The 15981-nt window shown below is 38.2% G+C and overlaps 1 protein-coding gene across 1 annotated transcript in view; it reads left to right on the top strand.

The window, feature by feature from the left end:
* odad2 (outer dynein arm docking complex subunit 2) overlaps positions 1-15981 on the top strand; it is an 80606-nt gene that overhangs the window by 26745 nt on the left and 37880 nt on the right. Inside the window, exons 11-15 of the mRNA XM_036572317.1 lie at positions 8788-8934; positions 10072-10281; positions 13357-13590; positions 14661-14771; positions 14953-15107. Coding sequence (XP_036428210.1) covers positions 8788-8934; positions 10072-10281; positions 13357-13590; positions 14661-14771; positions 14953-15107 — 857 coding nt within the window. The remainder of the gene's footprint in view (positions 1-8787; positions 8935-10071; positions 10282-13356; positions 13591-14660; positions 14772-14952; positions 15108-15981) is intronic.

Consider the following 15981-nt stretch of genomic DNA (forward strand, 5'->3'; position numbering starts at 1 on the left):
ATATGATTAGCAAAGTTTTATTGCTGACCCAGTTCGACTGACAGGTTGGTGCAGTTTGTCTGTGTCTGCTCAGGAAATGAAGCTTTAATTAGCATGTCTCTTGTTGCAACAAGGCTTGTCTCAGTTACACTGTCTTCATTGTTCATACGCTCTCAGAAAAAAGGTATGAAGCTGTCGCTGGTGCAGTACCCCTTTCGTCACTGAGGTGGTACCTTCAAGGGTACATCTCTGTACCTTTAGTCAGGGAACATAATTGTGCCATAATCCATAAGTTGTATTGACTCCACACACCCTGTCTCGTCTCCAGGCTTTTTATTTTATTGTTCTGTCTTAAAACATTGTCATGAAAAGGTACAAATATGTACTTTTCACCTGGAAAAACTTATTTAAGGTACATAATTGGACCTTAAAACCACTGTTGTACCTTCAAGGGAACATTTACATTGTTTGAACCTTGATGAACGGAAAACCTGCACAGAACCTTTATTTCTAACAGCGTACTGACGCTACCTGTTACCAGTACCGTTTCTGCGCAGCGTCTTACTTGATGGCCCCCTCACACACTCCAGTTATATTATTTGTAGGTAAAAATCGAAAAATTTAATTCTCCAGGCAAGAAAAGCAAATGGAAAATAGAATCTTTAAATAACTACATTGTCCATATAAAAAAGTAAATAAACAATGGATAAAATTAAATACAGAAATTTACATTTTTCTGCCAATTTCATGACTGACTGAAATAATAAAAATGAAAACACCGCCAAGAACAACAACAACAATAATTAATTACATACTTGTAGGGTGGCTCAGTGATCATAAGTGAATACGTTCACTGCTTATTGATGTAGTTATGTTTTAACTGAAATTTGGGGGAGGAACCTGCCTGAAACCCCTTCTTCTTCCAGTAAAACGCCCTATAAATGCACATCATAACCTTCCGTTCCCGATGAAGCACTTGCGATCCCCACCACCACCCCATCTCTTCCCTGTTCCTCAGTCCTACATCAGTCCTACTACAGCTATGAGGCAGGTCTGGCCTTCTAGCTCAGGCAGAAGCTGCCCAGATCTCCAGCCCAAGTTCTCAGAGTTCTCCCCCTTCCCTCAATCAGTCTTCCCTCATACTACCTCCATGTTGAAAGCATAGTCTGAACTCACTAACAAGAAATAACCCTGTATGTTACTTGTCTACATCTTGTAATGCATGTTATAGAGGGTGATTCCTAGTGAATTAATCTCCAAACATCATAATGCTTGTGGTTCAGTGCTGCTAGAAAGGGTAAGAAGTGACCGTAATAAACACTAATAAGTGTTCCTGTCACAGCCTGTCTTTAATGCAGGGGTGGGGAACTCCAGTCCTTGAGGGCCAGATTCCTGCTGCACAGTTTGGTGATTTTCCTGCTTTTCCTTACAGCTGATTCAACTTATCAGCTGATTAGCAGCTTTAGTTGATGTGCTAGAGCAAAGAAATCACCAAACAGTTCTGGACTCTGGCCCTCAGTTTCTCCTCACCCCTGCTTTAATGGGTGGCAGCATCTGCTTATCTTTGAACTTGAAAGTGGGGTTTTGCCCCCTCTACTGGTCAGAATGAGTACTGGTGCATGAGGGACTGTGGCTGTCAGTGTGGGTTTAGCACAGTCTGCTTAATGATTCCACTGAGCTACAGACAGCTGCTTATCTAAGAGTATGTAAGGGTGTGTGAGTCTTATATACTGGCAGAAACTGATGTAACATCATATTTACCATGCTGATGTAACACATTTTATTCATGTGTGACTAATTTATACATTTGAATCATATAAGTGCAAAGCACCATTTTTTCCATGTACAGTGCTGTGCAAAAGTCAGAGAACCAACCTTACTTTATTTATTTTCCAGGTAAAATGGCCATTAAATATAAGTAATTAATTTTTCAGTGTCGGAAATCAGTAGAAAACATATATTTAAGGAAAACTTCAACAACTACACATAATATAAAAATTTTCAGTATTTCAGTTTTTTAAAGAAATCTGCAGGGATAATTTTCCACACCTCCAAAGTTCAGTCTTAGAAGTTGGTTGCATTTTCTCCTTCCTACGATCCAGGAAATCTGAAAAAGCCCATTCAGTGATGTTGAGGTCTGGACTCTGGGGTGGTCAGTCCATTGTTCTGAGAACACCAGCAACTTCATTTTTGGCTATTTTCTTTCATCAGTAATAGCTTCTTGACAACTACACATCGTTTCAGACCCATAGCATCATGTTCACATTTTCTCACAGTGGACAGAAACACTGTTTTTTCAGATATGAAGCAAGAGTGAAGCTTGATTTTCTCCTGTCTCTTAAAGATGAAAACTTTAAGTACTGATTGTCTGATGGTGAGAGTTTGGTGGTCTGCCATGCCTTGTACAGTTTTTAGGAGTCCTATTTTCTCTATATGTCCTCAGAAATGCATACTGATGAAAATGAATGATTTATACTTAATGCCCTTTTAACTGGAAATTAAATAAAAGAAAAGTGGTCTCTGACTTTTGCCCAGTATTCTACTACTTTGCAAAGTCAACAGACCATTTTCCATCCGTGTGTGTGTTGCAGTGTAAAAGCACACAGATTGTGCTGTTTTAGATCAGGTTAATACCATCCATTAAATTTGATACCTCATTGGTCTTAAATCAGCAGGACCTCTCTCTCTCTTTCTCTCTCTCTCTTTCTCTCTCCCTCTCTCTCTCCCTCTTTCTCCCTCTGTAAACCAAATACAGCAGGCTTTATCTTACACTGGAGAGTTGACTGTTTAATTGAGGATAAATGATAAAATCTCTGTGAGCTTCTCTCTACCTCACCTTCATAAATTAGCTTAAATGCGGTGCTGCTCCACTGTTCCTCTTGATGCATGGCCACAGATGCCAGGAAACAAGTTTTCAGGTGTTTCTTTTTCACCTTCCAACTCTTTGTCTTTGTCATACTTGTCCACACCCAAGACCTTTCTATCCTCCCCCCCTGCCCTCTCACTGTATCTCTCCATCTGTCCCTCAGATGAGATGAAGTTACACAGAAGTTTTGTTACTATGACTCTGTCTAAGTTGATATATCTCCATCCATATATCACTGTGTTTATGCACTCCCTCTGTGTGTGTCTCTTTTTCTCTTAGCCTTGTCTGACGCTCTCTCTCCTCCTCCATAACTTGCTCTCGCTCTTTTTCTCTCCAGTTCGAGCTGATTCTATGTGCCTCTTTCATTCTGAGCTGTGTGTAGGAAGGCTGAGCCATTTCTCCATGCTGTTTAATGTGTGATGGGTGAAGGTTTGCTTCCTCAGGGTGAGATTTATGAGGACGCTCAGCTTGTGCTGTCACTGGCTGTGATCTAGAGTCTGGAGTTTTATACATAGTCACTCAGAAGTAGGCCTACAGCTATCAAATATTTTCATTTTAAAATATTCTATTGAATATTTGAAATTTCTGCTAGAATGAGAAAAACTTGACACATACCTGGTTGTTATTATTACTTTTTATTTTGTTATTATTATTTTGGACTATTGTAAAAGCTATTATTTATTTTGCTTTTTAATAACACCTACTACAAGATAATGGCAAAAAACATGATCGGTCAATTATTTCACAGACTTTAACCAGGGATCCTTCACAATCTGGCAACCCTAAACAGTTTGCTGGATCTTTTTGAACAGCAGTGAACAGTGAAGAAAAGCAGAGTCTTTTTGGTAACTCTTGTTAGGGAGTGATCAAGGTTTTTAGGCTGTCCAAAAGTGTGCAGCACACACTAAGCTGTTATGTTGGCTTAATCGCACGGTACTGTCTGAATACATTTTCTTATGACTATTTTTGAATACAAGTGAGTATTTACAGTACCAGGCAAAAGTCAGAGACCACCCTTCATCTATTTAATCTGCGGTCAGAATGGCCACAAAGTTATTCATTTATCAGGAGATGTTTTTGAGGAGATTAGACATAAGACAGTTCACTTACATAAGGAAGGGGAAAGTCAAAGGAAAAAGTTTCCAAAATTGGAGTTCAAAAAATTACATAAACTATAAAGAAAATGGGACTCCTAACAACCATGAAAGACCTTGTAGACCACCAAAACAGTCACCATCAGGTCAACAGTAAAGTACTTAAAGCTCTCATCTTTGAGAGAGAATCAACCTGCACTCTTGCTTCAGAAAATCCACGTTTCTGTCCGACACCTCAGTGCTAGGAGTCTGAATGGATGTGTAAAGAAGCTGTCAAGAAGCTGTTATTGAGAAAAGGAAACAGACAAAAAAAGAAAATTTGCAAATCAAACCAAGAACCTGCCACTGTTCTCCGAACAATAGACTGACCACCCCGGAGTCCAGATCTTAACATCACTGAATGTGTTTGGGATTACTTGGATAAGAATGAGAAAATGCAACCAACTTCTAAAACTAAACTTTGGAGGTGGAAGAATATCCCTGCAAATTTGAAAAACTGAAATCAAGTGTCTTGAAAAGACTGAAGGCTGGTTTTGTTCCAGTTCTGAAAATGAATAACTTGTACTTAATGGCTGTTTTAAATGGAAATGAAGTTGATGGAGGGTGGTCTCTTACTAAATTACTTACTCACTTCTGAGTCTGGTCACAATGGGTACTGCAGTAATACGCGGTCTCATAACGGACTGGACGTGTTGCATGATAGCTGCAGGAAGGCCGTCATGTTCACAGCTTTTGTGCTTAACCCCATGGTGTGAGTGTGTGCGTGTGTATGTAGGAGACGGGGCTTTGAATATTATCTGTCTTGAACATCTGTGTCTTTTAGACCACAGTGGTGTCAGAGACTCCTATTATAAAAGACCTTCAGATGTTGTTAGAGTTTTAAAGAATGTCCACAGCACTTTGAGGCCAAAGCTGGTGAAAATGAAAGCATATGATCACTATGCTGTCTTTTCTCTTTAGTTGAAGTCTCTGGTATCAGTTGTAAACCTCGCATTGTTTTTACAAGGTTTGATGCTAACTCGCCGAATCCTTTGAAGAAGGAGAGAATGGTGGGGTGCAGAACGAAGTGGATTCACCACTGCTACTGGTTCACATTTAGGCCAGGATCTCGATATGGACAACACATGTTACTTCTATCTCTCTCCCTCTCTCTCTCTCTCCCTCCTCATTCCTCTTTCACTCTGTTTTGTCCCTTTCACTTTCAGCAAGCACATCTTAGCTCACAGGATCTCACCTAACCTCTCTCTTGTTGTTTGTCTGTCTCCATGCTTGTATCCATCCTCCTAAACTCTCACCTCTTTCCTCATCTCACTGCCTTTTTCCAGCAGAAGCTGCAGCATCTGCTCTTAATATACAAACCGTCTCACTTCACCAAGCACATTTTATCTAAGTGTGTGTATGTGTGCCGGTCTCATGTTGAATGTCTGGGATGGTCCCCATTTGCCTCCTGAAGTGTGCAGGAATAGCTCTCTGCTCCTCATGCCCTGCTTTATCTGTCGTTCATTTATGAAAAAAAAGAGAAAAAAAAGAAACAGTAGGAGCGATTGTTCACTTGCCAGGAGATTTGACTTCAGTGTCACATTTCAAAGTGCTGCAGCACGACTAGCATTACAGGAGCTTTGTGGCGTCTGGTGGACCTACTGCATCGAGCCTCAGCCTCAGTCAAAGAGGGAGGGCGAGCTTCTCTTTGTTTGCACTCATCACAGAAGAGGGGTTCGCATGAAATCTGCACATGTTCCACTAGACTAGTTCAGCCTGTTTGCAGTGTTTTATTAAACATTATTAAAAAAAGAGAAAGATTTCTAAACGGTTCATGGCTGAAATGCATATATAAAAACCTCATAAGAACATTTTTATTAGACAGAGGTTTTTTAAATTGAACTGAAAAAAAGTTCACACTCATACATCTCATTTACAGCAGTGGTTCTTTGAAGGTCCATCCCTCAAAAAAGTTTTTTAGGTAACCAAATGTGGTTCGGTAACCCTTTAACTAAGGGCCACAAATAAATTGATAATTATATGCCAATAAATCATTAAATACTCTTTATTTATATAGTAGTTAACTGTTCATTAAGCATATTATTGCTTAGTTACTGATTATGTAGTAATTAGTAATTGAATACACTGTTAACACGAGTTAATAAGTTATTATGCCATGTCCAACTTTGCTTGGAAGTGGGAAATTGAAGCTCAGGATTACGTCATTTTCAACGTCCGTGCATTAGAGCTACACAGTGGAGAAAAATACATACACTTCAATGAATGCAAGTAGTATTATAATGTTCTTAATTGTATTGCAGCATCACTAGAAAAGAGTCGTGACCAGGATTCATGTTCAAATCAGAAAACCCTTTATTTAAGCATACTCACACTTGCAAAGGTGGTGCAGGGAAAACAGAATCACATTGAGAGTAGATAAGGGCACACTCAAACATGCATATAACCTGACACCATTAGCCAATGGTAAGCCACGAGTGCCACAATATAATAGAAAGAAACTAGATGACACAACTTGACCTACTCAAGTAAACGTAACTCTGCATAACAAAGAAAGCTCCTGAGATTTTGATGAATCAGATTTAAAATTGTGAAGTAGTAGTTAAAGAAAATTAAGGAAATGAATTTGCAAAGATTTGTTGCATAGTGGTATCCAACCATAATAAAATTAGATTTTTTACTGTCCTCCAGAGAGAAAATTTGTTCTCAGGCTGTGCCATTTGTACATTGTATTGAGACATACAGCCGATCAGACATTAGGAATTACGTACATTCATTAAGCATTGGCTATTACTTAGTTACTAATTAAGTGCTTACTAATTAGTTATTGAATACACTGTTAACATGATAGTTAAGTCAGTTATGCACAAAACAGACATAAGTACAGGAATCCCCATCCATACAGCACCAACAAAAGACATATGTATCAGTTACTTCCTTTAAAAGTATGCATTGTTGAATACCCATTTCAGTGGGGTAGATTGTTAAGGACTGGTACGGCTAAAGGTGCAAAAGTTTGCAAAATGAGCTTTTTTGCATGCTAATGTTCTGTTTTTCTGGCCTGATGAAAGATATTAGTAGTGAAGTAAAGATCCTTGCTTCACTTGGACTGACACATAAGGCAGCAATTAATAGTAATGTTAAATGAAGTATAGAATAATTAATGGTCAATGAGACTATGACTATGTGGAGGTGAAGGAAAAAGGTCCAAAGACTTTGATCCATACAACAGTGGAGCAAAAATGTAGTGATAAATTTAGTAGATAGATTAACAGATAATTAAGGGTACTGGTGCATAATTACTAGTTAGTTCTCATATTACTCCTTTATAGGAAACATATAAGTTCATTAGCATTGTAAAAAACATCTGTTTTTACACAATGAATGAGAAATTAAGTTATGAACTAAACTGACAAACTAAACTTTTCATTAAAGAGTGCTCAATTACTAATTTCTAAGTGTAGCTAAGTAATAACTACTGCTTAATACACACTGAATATATAAATAATGAGTAATTAATGACTTATTAATGATATAATTAATCTTTCATTTGCACTCTTTAATGTAAAGTTTTATCAATTCTTCTGCTGCATCACTGAAAGAACACTTTTTGGCAGCTTCATAGTGATCCAAACCAAAACAAATCAAACACACATTGCTGCTGAGAACACGATAGGAAGCAAGCAGTATTTTTCTTTTCAAAAGTTTGAAATTTCCAACTACCAAAACAGTACAACATGTCTGTTTATGTTCAGTTTAACCAAATGTAATTTTTGAATATTCCACAGGTTTGCAGTGATGTACTTTCTTTCTAGTGTGATATATGGGACAGTCTTTCTCACTTTGTTAATAACAGTCCCTTACAATGACCAGTTTTTGATTATTTACAAACTCCTACTATATCAAACTGACTCAGTAATCAAGGCTTCAGGAGCATCTGCAAGTGAGAACTGGTTGAATATATGATTGAAGCTGCAGTAAAACTCTGCACATAATTACCATGAGCAGAACAAATTGAGAAATAAATGTTGTACAAATTGCTGTAGATATTACTCAAACCATTTGCTTTATATTCGTAACTTTTTTCAACATTTTATGTTGATAAATATACTACTATCTTTTAAAAACTTTGTTTTTAAAAAGTCTGTTACTTCCAAACCTTTGGTCTGTAATTTAACTAGTTCCATACTTTTTCCAATATATTTCCAATGTCTGCATGTTGATATTCAACCCTATCACATACTTTCAGTGTCCTTATTTTAGATACTGTATATTTTAATACACATACATGAAACATCAAAACCACCACACTCTCTGAGAACTGTCTGCTCAGAAGCCCCATCCAACTGATGCCACATGTTTGGTTTGTAGTACTTACTCAGTTTTCAGATGGGTAACCAACTTAAAGCAACTGTGTGTGTGTGTATAGCAACTGTCAAAACACAGTTCAGTCTGAGTCAAATTCATTACTCTACACAATCTTTCTGTGCTTGTTTCTCTTAATTGCTAAGTTAGGTCATTGTCTACAGTTCCCAGCCACAGCAGGAGTCTTAACTATCATCTGTCTCAAATGATCTCCCCCTCAACGTGTTTATGAGCAGAATTCTAAACACTTACGAACACACACACTCCTGTATTGTAGTCTTTATGGGAGTTCCGTTGGCCTATATATTAGTATAGCAGTATGCTAATAGGACTGCACCTAATCTTAAAGTTCCTAAACTTAGAGTCCAGAAGGAAATCATTTTCCACCATTACTTTTTCAGCACATTTTGTTAAATGTTTTGTTTTTTGGTTTATGCTTGAAGTACAGATACATATATCCATATATATGTTTGTGTATGTTTGCAGGGAGGTAATCAGACTGCCACAGTGATCGCTCTCTGCTGTATGAGAGATTTTAACCTGGCTCAGGAGACGTGTCAGCTCGCCATCAGAGACGTGGGGGGGCTGGAGGTGCTCATTAACCTGCTGGACACTGACGAGGTCAAATGTAAAGTGAGTGCTTTCACAACCTGATTTTGAAAACCCAAAGCTAGAACAAACTATAGATCTAATGCTGTTTTCAACAGCTGTAGAATAGACTAGTGCACTGATGAGGTTATGACAGATAAAATGTTGCACCTGGATTACTCCACTCCAGCTCACTTGTGACCTGGCAGGTAATGTCATATAGTGCTGGTCAAAAGTCCTTAATTTATTTAATTTCAAGTAGATATCTCTTTTTCCAGGAGATATTGTTGAGGATAATAGATAATTGTTTGCATAAGGAAGGTGAAAGTTGAGCAAAACAGTGGAAAAAATTGAGTTTCTGAACTAGAGTTATTAAAAGATGTTGGGAAAGTGGGACTCCTAACAATCATACAAGGCCTAGTAGACCATCAAAACTGTCACCTTCAAATTAAACAGTAAATAAAGCTTTCAACTTTACAGCTCAGCACTATGGGTCTGAACGGATGTTAGCTGTTGCTGAGAGAAGGAAATAGACAATAAAGAAGAATATTTGCAAACCAAGCACAGAAGCTGCTGGTGTTCACAAAACATCATTGTTGAAAGACTGAACTTCAGAGGTGTGGAAAAATATCCCTGCAGATTTCTTTGAAAACCTGAAAGCATTTCTCCCAAAAAGAATGGAAGCTGTGATAAAGTCAAAGTTTGGGCACATTAAACACTAAAAAAATAATCTAATTTAGCATTTTATTAAATATAGTTGTTGGGAGTTCATTAATTCTGTGATTTTCTGTTTTTGACTGGAAATTGGATAAATGAAGGGTGGTCACAATGTATTTCCATAAGAAAATTCAAGCAAAAATTTATTTAATTTAATTTAAATTCATACAACAATACAAGATTTTGAGACTGTTCTCTGAATACATTTTTCGTTGTTAATTTTTAAAATTTGCCCTGAATGACTGAATCTGAATCAAAATTTGGTAAATTTTAAATACAACAGTTAAATAATTGTTGGTTCGATTTATAATACAACAGGCCATAGATGAAATGGCTTAGAGTAAAAGTCCCATTGTGTACAGTTGCATACAATTTACATGCATAACAGACAATTTCTCTTGAAATTTTTACAGAACAGTCTGTTCTCAGTGCGACTTATTCCTGTTATATCAATGTCTCTGACAGATTGGTTCTCTGAAGATCCTGAAGGAGATCAGTCGCAGCTCTCAGATTCGGCGGGCCATCGCTAACCTGGGGGGTCTGCAGACCATGGTGTCTATCCTGGACTCCCCAGACAAAGAGCTCAAATGCCTGGCTGCAGAGACTATTGCCAACGTGGCCAAGTTCAGGAGAGCCCGTCGAACCGTGCGTCAGTACGGTGGCATCAAGAGACTGGTGAGTGACAGTGATTGATGTGTGCACATGTGTGTACATAAGCATGCGTAAGCTCTAATTCATAGACTCTAAACAGTGCTTATGCTCATTGTTGGAAATCAAATACAGAGCCACCCACAAATAAATGTCTTACTCCTCCTCTCACTCCAACCAGACATATACAGACGCACTTCAGTGGCAGAGACCTTACCCACCTGTTTCTGCATACCCCCTCCCCTCTGTCTCGTTGCCCCTCTCATTTTATAGCCCTACATCAAAGGCTATGCAGTTCAGGTAAAAACAGATTGAATATCGGGCTGCCCCTTGGCCTGGCGGGTGTGTTTATTGACGGAGTGACGCTTGGTATGATTAGAGCCCATGGGTTTCGCTGCTCTGTATATTTACACGGGTCCAGACTCGGACGTAGTCAGTGTAGCCATCACAGATTAGTTCCACCTAAAGAATCAGACCACCTCTGAACCACACGTATGTAATGCTGTAGTACACTGTTGCCTGTATTGCGTCACAGAAAAGGAAACTTTAAGCTTCCCCTTTTAACAGAGTTGACCAAGTCTTAAACAGAGCTTTAGATTTAGCTTTTAAGTTAAAAAAAATTAACAGTAAATTTAATTTAATATGTTTTATAATGTTTAAGTTAAGTGTGTTCAGCCTTTAGCTAATGTTAACTGAGTATGAAATCTTTTTTTATAGTCTAATATCACATCCATTGTTAATTAATTGCCATTGTCTCCTGCTTTTATAAAATATTTTGTTTAAAACAGTGATAAATAAACCTCCAACTCTGAATTGTCAGGAAACAGGAGAGTTCTGGAATTCTTTTGGGGTCTACAGGTTTAAAAAAGGCAAAGCTTCTGAATACTTAATAAAGAAATGAGTCTTTTATTTGGGCATCCCTACTACAAACCAATTTTTTTCTAGTGCAAAAACTGCTGCCTAGGCAACATGACATTTATATGAACCTCAAGAAAAATATATATTTTTGGAAAAGGAAACACAGCAGTACAAACAAAATTAGAGGTTAATAGTACTGTTTTAATCTGTCAAATAGTTTAGCCATAAATCATTATTTCTTATGAATGGACGTCAGTGGGAAAACATTGGAATACCTGCATGCTGGAAACTGTTATGCTTGTATTTTCTAGAACACTGCCTATCACTACATAAGTACCTGGTACAGTTTAGTACAATCATTGCAAATTATTGTAAATTATTTAAATTATTGTTAATGGTCACCTGGGGTTGTATTACAGAAACTTCCTATCTTTTTGTCTTAACTTAAGATCTGACAAGTCAAGATAAGATTTTTCACAAATTTGTATTACAGAAGCAAATCTAATCTTAATTTAGGAAACTTTTCTTTCAGCATCTTATCTTATCTCAAGTTAAGAAATCTTAAATTACTCAACTTAATCTTAACTTATTCAAAGTCGACAATCAATTGTAGTGTCTGTTACCTAGCAACCTGCCATACACGCACAGCTGAAACGTAAATACATAATCAAAACAATCAAGCTAGTCAGCCAGACAGCTAACTACCGTTATTGTGTAGAAAAAAGCTAAACTAAAGCACGATAAACTGAAAGTTAAGAATATTGTGAGAGCGCATTGTGCTGTTTATCAGAGCGTCGTCACTCTCCAGTTTCAGTTTCATTACCCAAACACTTTAGCCAAACATGCTGACATTATTCCTCCTAATAAACAGACACACATTCAGTTCTGTCTCCTCAATTATTCACCACCATCACTGTAATATTTTATCTGATGAATTTTCATCAACATTAACACTCGAAGGTAATAAGAGGGCACGGTGGAGTGTCTGCAGCATCTGGGCTTTTAAAACACTGTTAGAAAAAAAAAAACACAAGTCAAAGCTTTTCAGTGTAGATGAATGTAATGTCATTATGCTGATTATAGTGAACTCTGCTGCCTGTCACTGCATAAAACTATAGAAACAGATGGTTAAAACAGAAGTTAAGACAGCTCTGGGGTTGTCTTAAAGTAAGGACAGAATTTATGAAATTTTGTCTAGTTAGGATGTTTCTGTAATACTGTTTTTTTTATCTGGAGTTAGGATAAGATTATGAACGGTTGTTCTGTAATAGCTACTGTCCTAAATTCAGTCCTAAGTAAAGTTGTCATTGTGACTAAGCAGATAAGCTAAGATTTCAGACTTAAGAAGTTTCTGTAATATGGCTGCAGAATTCCAACAAAAGCTACAAGCCAGGCAGGTCCCACATTCTCCAACAAATTTGTACGTTGGGTTAGTGTGTCATGTGTGTGATTCTTAGGAGGTTCTAGAGCAGGGGTGCCCAATCCTGGTCCTGGAGATCTACCACTCTGCACAGTTCCAACCCTAATCAAACATGGGCTTCAGGGCCATCTGAATATTAGAGCCAGCTGTGTTGGATCTGATCTCTCCAGGGTGGCCTATCTTCAGGAGCAGGATTGGTGTTATATTTTGGTACATCTTTAACTAATATCTCTACAATCTCTGACGATCTACAATCTCAACTACATATTACAAATGCATTGTTGGAAATTTTAGTGCCCTCAAAATCACATTTTTACAATTCGCACACTAAGAGAATCATGGCTGACACACATAAAAATAATGCCCTACAGCGATAGGCATCCTTTTCGGACACCATGTTGTTTGTCGGGGAATATTGAGTCAGTGTGCTATGGCCTGAAGTGTCCTTGTTAAAGCACACGTGGATCTACATCTTATGAATGGCAACCATGCCTTGGATCACTTCATCGCAATGCACTGTCACCACTAAACTCTAGCATGCCTCTAAAGGCAGTTTCCGTTCTTTTTATAGAGATCTCCTCTAGTCAGAATGAATTGACTCAGCTAAATAACAAGTTTCCTCATTCAACAGCTAATTAAGGTCATCCAATGACAATGATTAAGTCTAGGTGTGGGTTAATTTTTTTTACCAGTAATGCAGATTTTACTGGTAATGGAGATTATTGAAGAAAGTACAGCTCTATGAAATCCAAATAAAGCATGATGGTGTAAAGTACCACAGGACCACATTGGGATGACAGAGTCATTGTGGTTTGTCTTTTCAGGTGGAGCTGCTAGATTGCGTGCCTGACTCGGCCATGCTGAGCGCAGATCAGGAGAAAGACGTGGAAGTGGCCCGCTGTGGAGCTCTGGCACTGTGGAGCTGCAGCAAGAGCACCAGGAATAAAGAGGCCATCCGCAAGGCAGGTGGTATCCCCCTGCTTGCCCGCCTGCTCAAATCCCCCCAAAAGAACATGCTCATCCCTGTAGTGGGCACGCTGCAGGAGTGTGCCTCTGAGGTATTACTCTAACTTTAGATCTCTGTCAACATTTACACTTTCTGATGTTAATCTTATACTGACATTACTCATAACACAATGTTGCATTTCCTTTTGTTGAATAGAGAGTCTATAAATGACAAATATACAGTAAATTGAAGAACGAAAATCAATATAATTAAAAATATTAAAAAACGAAGAACGTTAAAGGAATGGTCCAAGGTTTTCTAGAAAACGCATATTTCCAGCCAGTTGGCAGGCTCAAACCACGTTTGATATTTCACAAGGCATAAAATGAGACCACAGAATTGCCTTCTGATATACAGCTGAAGCAGTGACACTGTGTTCTTGTAAAGTTGTGCTATTATTTCCATCTTATAGTAAAGACTGATGAATAAAAGAATGCATGTAATCTTGTAGCTCACCTAGTTTTATATTAGCGTTTTTAATCCTGCTCCTTGCGACCCACATCACTGCACAGTTGCAACTATTCTCTGGACTAAACGCATGATTCAGATCATGAAGGGCTTGATAATCCATCAGAAGCGTGAGTAAGAAACTCTCATTTGCATGTTGTGAAAACCCCACGAAAATATTTTTTTCTAAATTGGAAATATTTTTCTAAATCGAAACTGGAGAAAAGTTTTCTGATTTTTGGTTGCAAAACATTGGATTATTCCTTTACCACTAGATAAGGTACCAGTTAACCTATCCATGCTCCACCCACAAATGAATTTGTTGCAACTGTTGCATTTCACCTAATGGCTTTAGGTTGAAGTTTAGATTTGTTACATATTGTTGGGTTTGCAGTTTAAAATTCTGCACTACCAAGCTGGACTATGTTGTTGTAGCTAATCAAAACTAGGCAGGTGGAAATGACAACTATTTTGTCAACATTGCTAATGGTAGATGTCACAACAACAAAACAACACCCAGTTTATCCTAACAATTTTCACTCACATACAAACTTAAAAGTAATCTGAAGTTAACGACACACTTTAAATATATGTATTTTGACAAAAACTGAGTCTCTTTTTTAGAAAGAGTTATTTTACAGACTTTGAAGGATTTCTTTTTATTTGGTTTGGCAGATGAGCTACAGAATAGCCATTCAGACAGAGGGCATGATTGAGGATCTGGTGAAGAATCTTAACTGTGACAACCAGGAGCTTCAGATGCACTGTGCAAGTGCCATCTTTAAGGTAATATTGCAGACACCTGGCATGATCAGTGGCCTTTTAGAGCTAGCTAAAGTGCTTTTGCAGCTGCAAGTTCCCCCTTTTTCACTTTATTTGAACTGGAAAGATTTGAAGAAACATCAGGTACATGCCTGTCACTTTGGCTTCATGGTGATTTAGAGGTGCTTCTGTTAATGTGTGGCAGTGTGCAGAGGATAAGCGGACACGTGACCTAGTCCGGCAGTATGAGGGTCTGGAGCCTCTTGTTGTTCTGCTCAATGAGGCTGACAACAAGCAGCTGCTTGCAGCTGTCACCGGAGCCATCTGGAAATGCTCCATCAGCATGGAGAACGTAGTCAAGTAGGTATACCATTTATCACCAGTGTTGTACCCTATTTGTAATGCAACTGTAAGTATTGTAAACATGTAATACCACATTTATAAATGTGCCATAGCCTATTGCATGGGTTTCAAAACACAATATTAGGGATTTAATACGGAGCCATGCTGTTTTATTATATGCAGAATGCGGTTTGACATCGTCTTGCTGAAATAAGCAAGGCCTTCCCTAAAAAGGTGTCATCTGCATGGCAGCATATGTTGCCAAAACGTATATATCGTTCAGCATTAATGGTGCCTTCACAGATGTGCACGTCACCAATGCCATGGGCACTAATGCACCCCTATACCATCATGAAAACTGGCTTTTGAACTGTGCACTGATAACAAACTGAGTGGTCTTTAGCCTGGAGGACACAGTGTCCATGATTTCCAAAAAGAATTTCAAATATTGATTCATCGGACCACAGGACACTTTTCCATTTCTCCTCAGTCCATTTTAAATGAGCTTGGGCCCACAGAAAGTGGCAGCATTTCTGGATCCTGTTTATATCTGGTTTCTTCTTTGCGTTTTAGAGTTTTAACTTGCATTTGTGGATGCAGCGACAAACTGTGTTCACAGACATTGTTTTTCAGAAGTGATCCCGAGCCCATACAGTGATTTCCACTACAGAATCATGTCTGTTTTTAATGCAGTGCCGCCTGTGGGCCCAAAGATCATGGCCAGCATATACTGTTTTTTTGCCTTGTCCCTTGTATACAGAGATTTCTCCAGATTCTCTGAACCTTTAATTATGTTATGTACCATAGATTGTGAAAAGCAAAAGTTCTTTGCTATTTTACGTTGAGAATCATTATTCTTGAATTGTTATTTGATTGTGCAGTCTTTCACAGT

The sequence above is a fragment of the Colossoma macropomum genome, unplaced genomic scaffold (genome assembly GCF_904425465.1).
Source record: "Colossoma macropomum unplaced genomic scaffold, Colossoma_macropomum, whole genome shotgun sequence".
NCBI lineage: Eukaryota > Metazoa > Chordata > Actinopteri > Characiformes > Serrasalmidae > Colossoma > Colossoma macropomum.